This window comes from Anopheles coustani, chromosome 2 (genome assembly GCF_943734705.1).
Source record: "Anopheles coustani chromosome 2, idAnoCousDA_361_x.2, whole genome shotgun sequence".
In the NCBI taxonomy this organism is placed as follows: Eukaryota; Metazoa; Arthropoda; class Insecta; order Diptera; family Culicidae; genus Anopheles; species Anopheles coustani.
In genome coordinates, this window is record NC_071289.1 from 22,691,317 (window position 1) to 22,702,293 (window position 10,977).

General features: G+C 42.8%; 2 protein-coding genes across 2 annotated transcripts in view; one reads left to right on the forward strand and one right to left on the reverse strand.

The window, feature by feature from the left end:
• Positions 1–1,025, forward strand: part of LOC131263386 (putative uncharacterized protein DDB_G0286901) — a 43,463-nt gene extending 42,438 nt beyond the window's left edge. Inside the window, exon 5 of the mRNA XM_058265578.1 lies at positions 134–1,025. Coding sequence (XP_058121561.1) covers positions 134–287 — 154 coding nt within the window. The 3' untranslated portion in view covers positions 288–1,025. The remainder of the gene's footprint in view (positions 1–133) is intronic.
• A 5,183-nt stretch (positions 1,026–6,208) lies between these two features.
• LOC131264098 (uncharacterized) lies at positions 6,209–9,033 on the reverse strand. Its single transcript, XM_058266386.1, has 3 exons — positions 8,473–9,033; positions 7,665–7,755; positions 6,209–7,590 (listed from the first exon to the last, which is right to left on the reverse strand). Exons 1-3 carry the CDS (start codon positions 9,031–9,033, stop codon positions 6,209–6,211), a joined length of 2,034 nt encoding a protein of 677 aa, XP_058122369.1.
• Between the last annotated feature and the right edge of the window lie 1,944 nt (positions 9,034–10,977).

The following is a 10,977-nucleotide window of genomic DNA, read 5'->3' on the forward strand; positions in this document are numbered from 1 at the left end:
GCCCGCCGCCCATGTACGGGTCGTTGTAACCTTCCGGTTGACCACCGGATGCCGGTGACTGGCCTTCCGGAACGAACATCCTTATTGAATCAACCTCCCTGTTCTCTCTCTCTCCCATTCTCCCTTGGCGCAGATGTTTGCTGATCGTCAACCGGCTGTCGTCGAACATGCTGCGCATCAACGCCGAGCCGGGCTTCTTCACCGAAATCTTCACCGAGCTGAAGGCGTGCGGCATGAACGCGGCGAGCGCGAACGCCAGCGGCAACCTGCCGTGCGGTGCGGCTTGACGCACCACCCGCCATCCACGCGAGGTCGTCGTCCGGCTCTCGATTGCCGGCCAGCAGCAAAAGTACCAGCACGCCACCAGCGCCACCCTGCAGGAGCTGACCAGCGTCGTCTGATGACGTACCGGTCCTGACGGCGGATCCGGTCCTCCTCCTCTTCCGGCGAGCGCTTCGCACGATCAACGGGACACACCGTTTCAACCGTGTCCTCCCACCACCACCACCACCACCACCAGCAACGGTACCTGCATGGGTTACTACAGTCTGTGCAACTACTCGCCAACGAATGGGAAGTGAGGCAGCACGGGAGAGGGGAGAAAAAACTAGAAAAACTAACCAAAAAAAAAGAAGAAAACAAACTCCTCAAAGTTTTGTTTACCGTAAAACGATATTTTGTAACACTGAAATACTCATCCCGGAAAACACACTGGTGGTGTTTCCAAAACAGTGCACTAGAAAACCATTTCTTTTAAAGATTTTAAGGACTAACATTTATCATGAAATGACAATTAACTTTAAATACCCTTATTTTGTACTTTGTTTTTTAGTATTTGCTTGCAAAACCAATGAATTCAGATGTCGAAACTGGTGGTTCTACAAGAAGTTGAAAGTGTGAACCCTGGAGTGTTTAGGAAACGGGAGTAAACGGATTAAGGAGGACGTATCGTTTGACTGCTCAAATAAGACATCCCGAACAGAACAGTGAAAAAAGTGTCCTAAAATAAATGCAGCGCCACTAAACGGAAGAAATAATAATCTATCGAGTGTGTATTCAAATAGAAACAAAAACAAAACCTAACAATAGAAATTCTGTCGAAAATTTGAACAGGATCAGGTCTGGAAACTGCAAAAATCGAGATGTATAATGGTAGTCCCCGTAGAAAAGAGTTATCGTTTTGGTTTTAAAACACGCTCAGAGGCGTTTCCTATGGAAGGTGCAGACCAGAAAACCACCCTAGTCATGTGATTTAAAATGTACGAACAAAATAGGAAATCATTAGTTTTCCGCCATGCTTATTCTATTTCTTGTCTTGTCTGTGCTAGGATAAAGCAATGGAGTACTAGACATTTAAAACAATTTCTAATATCCCTTTAAATTTTATTGGGAAGGAAATGTCTGAGTCGAAGTGAAAGGTTCATTGAAAATTAAGTACGAACAATGACCGATTGTGAAGCCTTCCATAGGAACAACATACGATTTGTTGGGAACTAGCAGTCCCCAATATGTAAGAAGAACGAATGAAAACCAAAAACGGGCAGACTCACTGAAATGGCCAACACAACAACGACAAATGACAACCAAAGCAGATTGAAGGGTTTCGACTGCTGTGAGAGAAACCCTTACAATACTTTACGATAACCTAAACCGAAATTAGAACAAAACGTACAGAAAAAAACCCATGGAAACACTGCCCTGTTCCTCGAAGGTGAAACACAAATGACAAAAAGTAATTCAACGGAAAATTCCAAAGAAAAAAAAATTGATCTTAACCCGAAAAAACAAAGATCGTGTACGAATGTTGCAGCTCGATCGGGAAAATGAAGCACGTTTCCCCAGCTCAAAGGCTTTCGATCGATTGGTTCATTGTTTGGAGAGCTTCCCTCGGAGCCACCCAAGTCTATAGTCAGACTCTAATTTACTTCTCCATCATTCTACTCTCGAAGCTCCCTTCCCCAAAACACGTTTATTTTGACTCCTCTTTCCACCTTTGTATAGTGCGTAAGTAAATGTTAATGTTTTACGATTGTAGCGGTTAGGTGCAGTGCAGGAAAAAGTGGAGAATTAGTCGTGTGATACACAAGGAGCAAGGGGGCAAGAAAGTAAGGACGAAAAACGAGCAAAAGGTTTCCACGTGCTTGGTTGGTTGGAAGGCTTGGGAGAAGAATCGGCAGGAAGGCAACCACCCACAGTTACATGTGCCGAAATTCAGTGAGGAAAAAACTATGAACGTTGTGGTAAGCGACAAATGATGTGATTTATGTTGGTGATTTTCAGTTCTTTATGTTTTCCATTAGGAACGCTAGGGATTCACTCGTTTTCTTTGGTACACGCGGAGCAAACAAACGCGCTCGCGCTGCCCCGTTACACGTTCGTTTTGTGATCTTACGTAAATACATTCCGTCTAGAATTAATTTTAACATATCAGGAATGTGAATACATGTTGTTTGCATCATCAACTCTACCACCCAAATGTTCTCGATGAAAGTACTCGATGCTAGGATATTTTTAGTTTTACTAGATAACCAAACGATCAGTTGGCACGCTCTGCATATCGTTTACATTATTTACAAACAATTCCAAGCTTATGTGATATTCGACTTTAGATATTCCTTTCCTTTTGTTTTGGAAACCCCAATGCTCTTACGAGTCTCAATTATAATTGAAACGTTTATGGTTATTTTTCACAACGTTTCTTAATTTCTTTTAGATTTTTAAGAAATTTTCTAGAAAACTAATTCATTTTCCTTATGCTCTCTGAGTGAAATACTCTTATATCTCTACTTAACAACTCCCTGTTTCTAACAACTATTCCGTCTGCTTTAGGGCTTTCGAAACTTTCAAGCTTTTCTCTTATTCATTGCGTTACTTTTTCTAAGTATAACAACTATCCATCCATTGTCCGCCGTTTTGTCGGTCGCAAGAAATAAGGCAAACTATATTAAGCCACACATGCTAGTCGTTAGTTTCATAGATTCATTTTTGCTACCGCAAAAGGCAGCCTAATGGCAAGTCTCGAATGGGCAATGGGCGAAGGGTAAGAAAATGTGTAAATAATTTGCAAATGGGTGAAAAGAAAATAATTCCACATTTCCGCGGAAAGTGAAAGTATTGAATGCAGCAGGAGGAGGAGTGACATTGGTTGAAATATGTTTCAGGAACTGTAGTCTGTAGCGAAAGGCGGTCCATGTATTCCATCCAGTTTGTTTCGGGGGAAAAATGTTCAGTTTCTCTCCATTTCCGTAGATTGTACACACCTAGTTGGTGTGAAGGTATCGATAGTTTTTAACCACCCGAGGGTCTTGGAGAAGGGACGCGGAGTGGTAGGAAAGGCTCTTCGTGAAGGTTGTTGTACCGGAGCCGACACTTACGACGTTAAGATTTGGCTCTTTGGTGAGTGAAAGCTATCGCAAATGTGTCTAGTTCGAGATCGAATGTCGTACCGTTCGATTTAATTTCTCTTACGCTTAGTTTGTGCATATCGTTCTGTCCTTTCCGCGAGGGGGAGTACGTGGCCGGAGGTACGTTGGGGCAACCACAAACGAGTGGATGCATTCAGGCAAAGATTAGTTGTAAGTGCAGTGCAGGCCGGATGATGTGCAATTAGAGTGGATAGAATTAACAGAGCAGCAGCGATGGACAACACACTTGTGGAACGCCAACGTGCTGCACTTGGGTGTGATTGGGTGTGTGCAATAGGATATAATGGTACAGAATTGGAATGCCCTCGACAGGTAGTGGAGGAAGGAAAACTCCTAAACCCCCAAACGCAAGTATTCTTCCACTTAGTCGGTGAAACTAAACGAGTTCCAAGTTTACGGTCACATTCAATTGAAACCGAGTCCAAGCAGGGATTGTTGAGACGACAAAACTACAGTAATAGAACACACACACACACCCTAGACCCTTTAGTAACCCTTTTAGTGAGGTCGACAACATGAATCAAGACGGTTCACAAATGATAGTAGAAAAGAAAACCTTCTCATTCAAGAAGGGGAAACACACACACAAAAATTAAAACAAAACTATTACAACTGTACGTTTAGAAACCCTTGACTATTATGGATATAATGTTGAATGTTGAATTAAAAATTGATAACCCCTTTAGCGAAAACAAAGAGTGAACTACCGAAAGGACGCGAACCGTGCATACGAAAAAGAAACGACAAGCGAGGCGCACCGATAGGCGAAGAGGATAAGATTAGACTAGCGTGTGTGGGCTTGGTGTAAATACACATCACGTTACGAAGAAGCCTGGACGGACCGTATGGTTTGGGAGAAATATTTTCGCGGGCACCGAATTAAGCTAAAATCTATAGTCCCAGTACAAGGAACGAAGAAAATATATGATGCTATGATGCCTCCCAACCGACGCGGGAGTATGTTGGCGGAATGTTCGGTGAAAAAAAAGAGAGTTTCAAACTGTAGAAAATATGAACCGAACGAACGCAGAACGAAGGAGAGAAACATTTTATTGGCCGTTTTACCCAGCAAACGAAAACACGGATATATGCTGCAAATGAATCGGAACATTCAAGCGAAAAACAACCTTTTACAAAACCAATACGTCTAACTCGAGCGACCAAGCGAAGAGATTGAAAGATCGCAATCGGTGGTTTCCTAGAACATTGTTTGTGTTGCCAATTGTGGCAACGGGAAGCTAGATATACGTAGTACTTTACTGTGCCATCGGACCCCCGCTGGAAACTACACTGAACAGTGAATCGGGTTGGATTGGAAATTTCACAATTGTTGGCCAATGTTGAGAAAACAAACTATTTTACTTTTGCAGTAATCTGGGAATTAGTTTCAAAATTCAATTCATTTGAATAATACAGTACAGAAAGTGCAAAAAAAGAGAAACTCGTTAAAGAATTGAAGTTGAAGGGGAAATATAAGCCAAAAACAATTTTTTCTCATTTGTACGACTTTGGTTTGCGGGGTTCGATGGGTTTAAGCATTCATTTCATCTCTTCAAAGATGTTTGCAATGGTTGTTGCAACCGGAAAGGAAATTTTAAAACAATACGTTTCCAATAATAAAACCCATTAGACTCGAAAGATCGAACACGGTTTATTACGGTTCAGAGAAGATTAGCAAGGGTGTAGGAAAATGGGGTAGCGAAAGTTTTTCCCCTCTGAGACATAAAGAAAAATTGTTCAACTCACTCTAACAAAAACCAAACGAATGTTAAAAGGAAGCGATTATTAAATGAACTAGCGCGAGTTGAGATCAAATCGAACGATAAGTATAATGCATAAATTTAATTAACTACTTGGTACGTAACTTCTTAACTGCAACAATGAGTGGAAAAGTGGACAAGAAACATAGAAGAGAGAGACACACATAACAAAAGAAAAATACTGCAACTGGATAACAGTAAACACAACAGCACTCAACCACAGAATGGCCCCGGTGAACGGGGCTCGCGGTGCTGAGGGAGGATGATTAAAAAAAAACATTGAAGAATTATTATGACAAATTATAATTTTTTTAAGTAGAGAAAATAAAACCAATGAAAAAGTATATAAAAAATGAAACCAGTTGTTTCTTTACTTTTTTTAAACTTTTCTATACTTCTTAAAGTAGCGCAAGGTACTTTGTTGTCTTCATGTCATCCAAATAAACAGTTATTTATACTTCAAATATCAATTATAAAACAAATAAGTAATTATCAACGGCCATTTCAAAAATAATATCAATGGCATCTTTTTACGTACTTGTGCGAAAGCCATCTCAATCTTCTAAACCTTGAATTAACTTGGCTCTATACACCTTGAGTGCTATATTTCGTGTAATATTTCAATCTGAATTTTTTTTAAATATTATTATGAAATATATCATATTTAAATCGATCGGTCTGAAAGGTACGACAAATTTATTTTAAACCGATAAATTGAAGAGAATATCAACTCAAAACTGAAAAATAAATTTATAAATATGTGCCTTTACAATAGTTTTTGCCACACAATTCATTGAAATTGTAGTTATTATCAGTATTAAAGGCGGACTTATTCCTTGTAAACCTAATCTTGTTTACCGTTGCATGTAATTTGCCACAAAACGAATGATAATCAACTTATCGAAAACCAATAGATTACATACACCCTAATGGGTAGGGTTATCTCAACACGAAACCAAATGGTGGTATATTTTAAGAATTATTTATTGTTCAACTAAATGCTGCCCGCTTGGTACGTCGCCCCTAATAGAAGTCGTACGCCGCCAGGGGCAGCTCCGGGTGCATTTGCTGCACCGCCGACGCCTGAAACGGAACGCCACCGTGAATCGTCGGTGACGATCCTTTAAGGTAATTGTTGCCGTACCGGTAATTATCCGTACCAGCAGCGTACACCGTTGAGGTGTAGTGCAGCTCCGACTGATGCTGCTGATGATGGTGATGATGCTGCTGCTGCTGGGTCATCGCTGCCACGGCTTTCGGAGAACCCGATAGCATCGTTGAGGTCGTACTGATATAGCTGGATGCTCCGTACGGCTGCTCGAAGCTGCTTCCAGTCGAGATCGCCACACTTGGTCCTACCGAGTCCGCCTGTCCATGATAGCCATAATTGACGCCATTGCTGTTTGTGAGTGGATGGTGATGGTCCAGGTGAGCCTCATAGCTGTTCGGGGTGGATTTGGTCACGCCACTCGTGCAGATAATGCTGTTGTTATTGGCGGCGGAGTTACTATTGTTGTTGTTGTGGGCAAAGTAGGTCCCCGCCGTCGAGGACGGTCTGTAGTGGTAGGCCGGCTTTTTGTACTGACCCGGTTCGCAGTCGTATGGCCGTGTGGTACGGGACGTGACCCCCGTGCAGTTGGCATCGGCTCCGAGCGATTGCTTAGCTGTAGTAGAAGCCTCTTTCTTGATGTACCGTAGGATATCTTTGGATGGACTTTCATCAAGCGCCGGAAGACTGCCGTAACCATCGCTGGCGAAGTACTTCCCGATCGGTTGTTCCGTAACCGTTTGTCCAACACCCATTCCATCAGCCACCGTGGTGTGACTCCCTGCCGATCCTCCACCAGTGGCATAAGAGCAGGACTGGTAACTTCCACCCACCAGATCCCCGTTGTTCGTGGTTCCACTGCTGGCCGTACCGAAGATGTACTCCGGGCTGATTTGGTTGCACTTCTTATAGATCGCGCCACTCCCGAGGTCCAGCAACGTCGTCGGTGTCGCGGTCGTTAGGTGACTGACGACTGCCGCCGATCCCGCACTCGACTGCTGCCGCAGTGGTTGATCCAGTTGAAAGATCTCATCCGGATGGAAGCACTCGTTTATCAGGCTGGATGTGCGCAGCTGGGAACAGCCGGGGGTGCTACTGGCCGACGATGTCTGGCAGTGGCTCATACTCGATCCATTCGCGTCATATCCGGTAGAGGCTTGCGTGAAGGAATCCCCTGCCGCAGATTCATACGCAGACCAGGCGGAACTGCAGTGATGCTGCTGAAGGGAAGGTTGTGGATGGGCGGATTGGTCGAAAAAAGATCCATTTTCTTCCACAGCTCTTGCTAGGGAAGTACTAATTTTCGTCCGACAAACGCAGGGAGTTCGGGTGCAGGATAGACACTTCGTAGTATCTCCTGAAAAAGAATAAGTTTTCCTCCATTAGTATCCATTTATTTTTGGTAGCTCTGAAAGGGTTTGTAAATCTTACCGTAACTGGGATCGGGAATCAACGGTGGAGGCTGCAATATCTCCGGTCCTGAAGCTCCATTCGACTTGGTTGAGGACTTCAAGGACATTAGCTGTGGTAATAAAGTAGAATTTTTATAAACCTGGAGTAAAGAAAACATTTGCTAGCCGTTCAGCATTTCTTGATGAGATCGATTAAAAGAGAGATCGGTACAAAGCTATTTTCTGCTCCGACATTGGTTTGACAGTTGGTTCAAACAGTATTTACAATCATACTTGCAAAATGTGAAAGATCTTTGCAATAATCTTTTAAATGATATAGGTCTCCAAAATATAGATGATTTAAATGATATAGCAAATTTGGGATCAAAGTCTAGAGTTATGGACCTTGCAGATATTGTAGTAAAATAATATCCGTGTAGTCGAAATCCGTGGTCCTCGATGCGAAGTCATGGGATATGGATCATGTTGGTCGCCATGATATGACCGAATTCTAGTATGCTGGTCTTCCACACGAGCAACCGTCCTACAGAACATATACCGAACGCTTCAATTGCCTGTCCAATTAGTAAAAAGTACTAAATTTTCTGTTTTACACAAACTTTTCGAAAGGTAAAAACATTCAACCTAACTGTCAAAATTATTCTTATAATTTCTGACGCGTTGCAAGGTATGCTGTGACCTTTCTTTTTACCGATCTTGGATTGGTGTTACATCATCGATTTTTCCATGGTAACTACTTCGGTCTCCTTAAGAGTTACTTCGATTAACAGATGAAAAATTCCCTTTTCATCCATTAATGCTGCAGGGTCATCGCTCCAATCGCTTACCTTATTCCCCAGGGCGGCATCCCGCAACAGCAACACCGAAAGCTTCTTGGCCTTGGCCGCCTTCCCTCCGGCACCGATGATCTTCCGCGTCTCACCCGACGTCTTCGACTCGGGCTGCGGATGATCGTGCGCGCCCTTCGCCTGGAAGAAGATGGCCTTCTCCGTGTGGCGCCAGTAGTGCGTCACCGGGTAGCCACAGTGGCCCCGGCACGGAAGCACCTCCAGCCGGCCCGCCTTGCAGTTGCGGTTCGGACATGCCCGGCCCTGCTGCTTCCGGCGTGCCTTATCACAGATGGCGGGCCGCAGGTGAATGTGGCCGCCAGTTGGGAGTTTGCAGCGGGCCGAACACACCAGCACCCCGAGGCAGCTCTTCTTCAGGATGCTCACGTTGTGGTTGTTGGTGTTGCGCATCGCCCAGCCCGAGATGTGCTTCCGGGCATGGTCGTCCGACGGATGGTACACGTAGCGCACGTGCCCGTCGGACCACTCGTTGAACTTGTCGTACACGAGCTCTTGGATGAACGGGATGTGCGCGTCGTTGATGTCCCACTCGCCGGCCATTTTGTAACTAGGATATTATATCAGATTATTATATGATTAAAACAATAAAAAGAATGCCTTTGCGAAAGATACAAATATGAAGGCATGTCGACATCAGACACTAACGGCGTTTGAATGAATTAACAACAGTTTGACAATCATTGGCACATTTCCTTTACGTATTGTAAACCATTTTATTTAAGTTTTCAAGGCACGTTAAAATAAGTTAAAAAAAAATAAGAAGGTTCGTAAAAATGTATCAAAAGTTTTATCATTAAAATCACAACTGTTAATAAAGAATGCTTTCTTTGACTAAAAAAGCACACAAGACAGTTCAGAAAACTTAACTAGCGAAAATGTACTACTTTCATCTACAAAATGTTATAGGAAAAGCACACTTCTAACGTCTCCATGCTAAGCTTTCAAGAGCAAAATCTTTTCAATTTCGATCGTTCCAAGTTTGAAAACACGTGTAACATCCAATTATGTAATTGAGAACCAATCAAGAAGAACAACAGAACAGGCCTATAACTGCTTCCAACGGCATTCCTCAGACAGATTACTAGCAATTGGGCTTTAATTATTTATTTTGTAGAGATGATGTTGCTTAGCCATCAATTCCGATTGGTTAATTCCGAATCGTTGATCGTGAAAAGGTTTTTATTGTTCAAATGAGGCTTCTCCAGCAAAGTTCATTGAACAAACAACCAATAAGGATTCGGTATGTTTTGATAATTTAAAAGTGTGTACATTTCAGGGTTTCTCCAAACAAAATTGTGGAAAAGAAAGATGAACAGAAAACATTAGGGAAAAACCAGTCACCAGTTGAAATCAAAGCAAAGTTATAAAAAAATATATTCATTGAAATTATCGTTATGATTAATTTGATAAAAAACTTTTTTAAGTATCTATTTTTGATCTCATGCACATTGTTTAAACACATCATACGTACATTTTTAACGAAAACTGGATAGAATTATTAGCGCCCACCAATTAAGTATCTCGAACCTATTCTTCAATTTATCACATTCAACACATTTTTAACTTCTTTCAGCTCAGCCACAAATTGCTTATTTTAAGACTTTACACTTTTTACATTTCACTGTTCGCTCGAAAAGCGGCTTTTTTAATGTGCTTCGTATGCAAGAGATCCGATGGTTTGTTTCACTTAAAATATTAAACTTTTCTTACAACCAACTCAAAAGCGAACAGTTCACAACAACAATTGAATTCACAACACTTTTCGAAACTTTTAATTGCAGAACCGGCACGTAATAAGTACACTAAATTATGTTTTTTCACACAATTTTCACCCAAACGAGATCGAGTGTCTGTTCATTTATCCCCGCTCAGTAAAAAAAAAATGCCGAAAAATCCGACACCGCGGCATCGAACCGAAACCCCGAACCCTTCGACGGACGATCGAACGCACTATCGACGGGCGCGAGCTGTGGAAAACAATTGGAACCGAATTTGACGAAACGCTTGTTTGCTTCTTGTAACGCTATGTCCGTGTAGCGCGGAGTGTCGATCTGCCCCCTTTTTCTGGGCTGCTCTCGCTGTTTTTCGTGTGCTCTCGCGGGCTCTCCCATGGGGTTGGAAAACCCTCAACACATCCTCTCGCTTTTCCGTGGCGTGATCTCGCGCGCGATGCCAAACCGTTTTGGAGCATTTGAACCAAACAACCTAACGCGCTGGGCTCGAGGGGTAGCTTTCTGGACCGGCGTGCGGTTCTCTCGGGTTCTCTCACCCTCGCACTTATATTTTTTTAAATGCTTTGTTTGCTCCCTTTTTCTCACGCTTCTCTCTATATCTCTCTACTTTCGTCCCTTGAGGGCGCAAGGGGGAACATAAACGATTCCTAACGAATTATTGGTAGAACGAACCGATTCGGTGGCAGCGTAAATTACACAACCAAACACCGCCACCATCTTCTAGCAACCATCATCAACATGATCATCATCA

Bases quoted from the DNA above. Each gene is read 5' to 3' on its own strand.
- LOC131264098 (XM_058266386.1), bottom strand. From the start codon at position 9,033: ATGGCCGGCGAGTGGGACATCAACGACGCGCACATCCCGTTCATCCAA. The intron at 7,756-8,472 runs GTAAGCGATTGG...TTATTACCACAG, and splicing joins ATGCCGCCCTGGGGAATAAG to CTAATGTCCTTGAAGTCCTC. The intron at 7,591-7,664 runs GTAAGATTTACA...ATTCTTTTTCAG, and splicing joins GATTCCCGATCCCAGTTACG to GAGATACTACGAAGTGTCTA.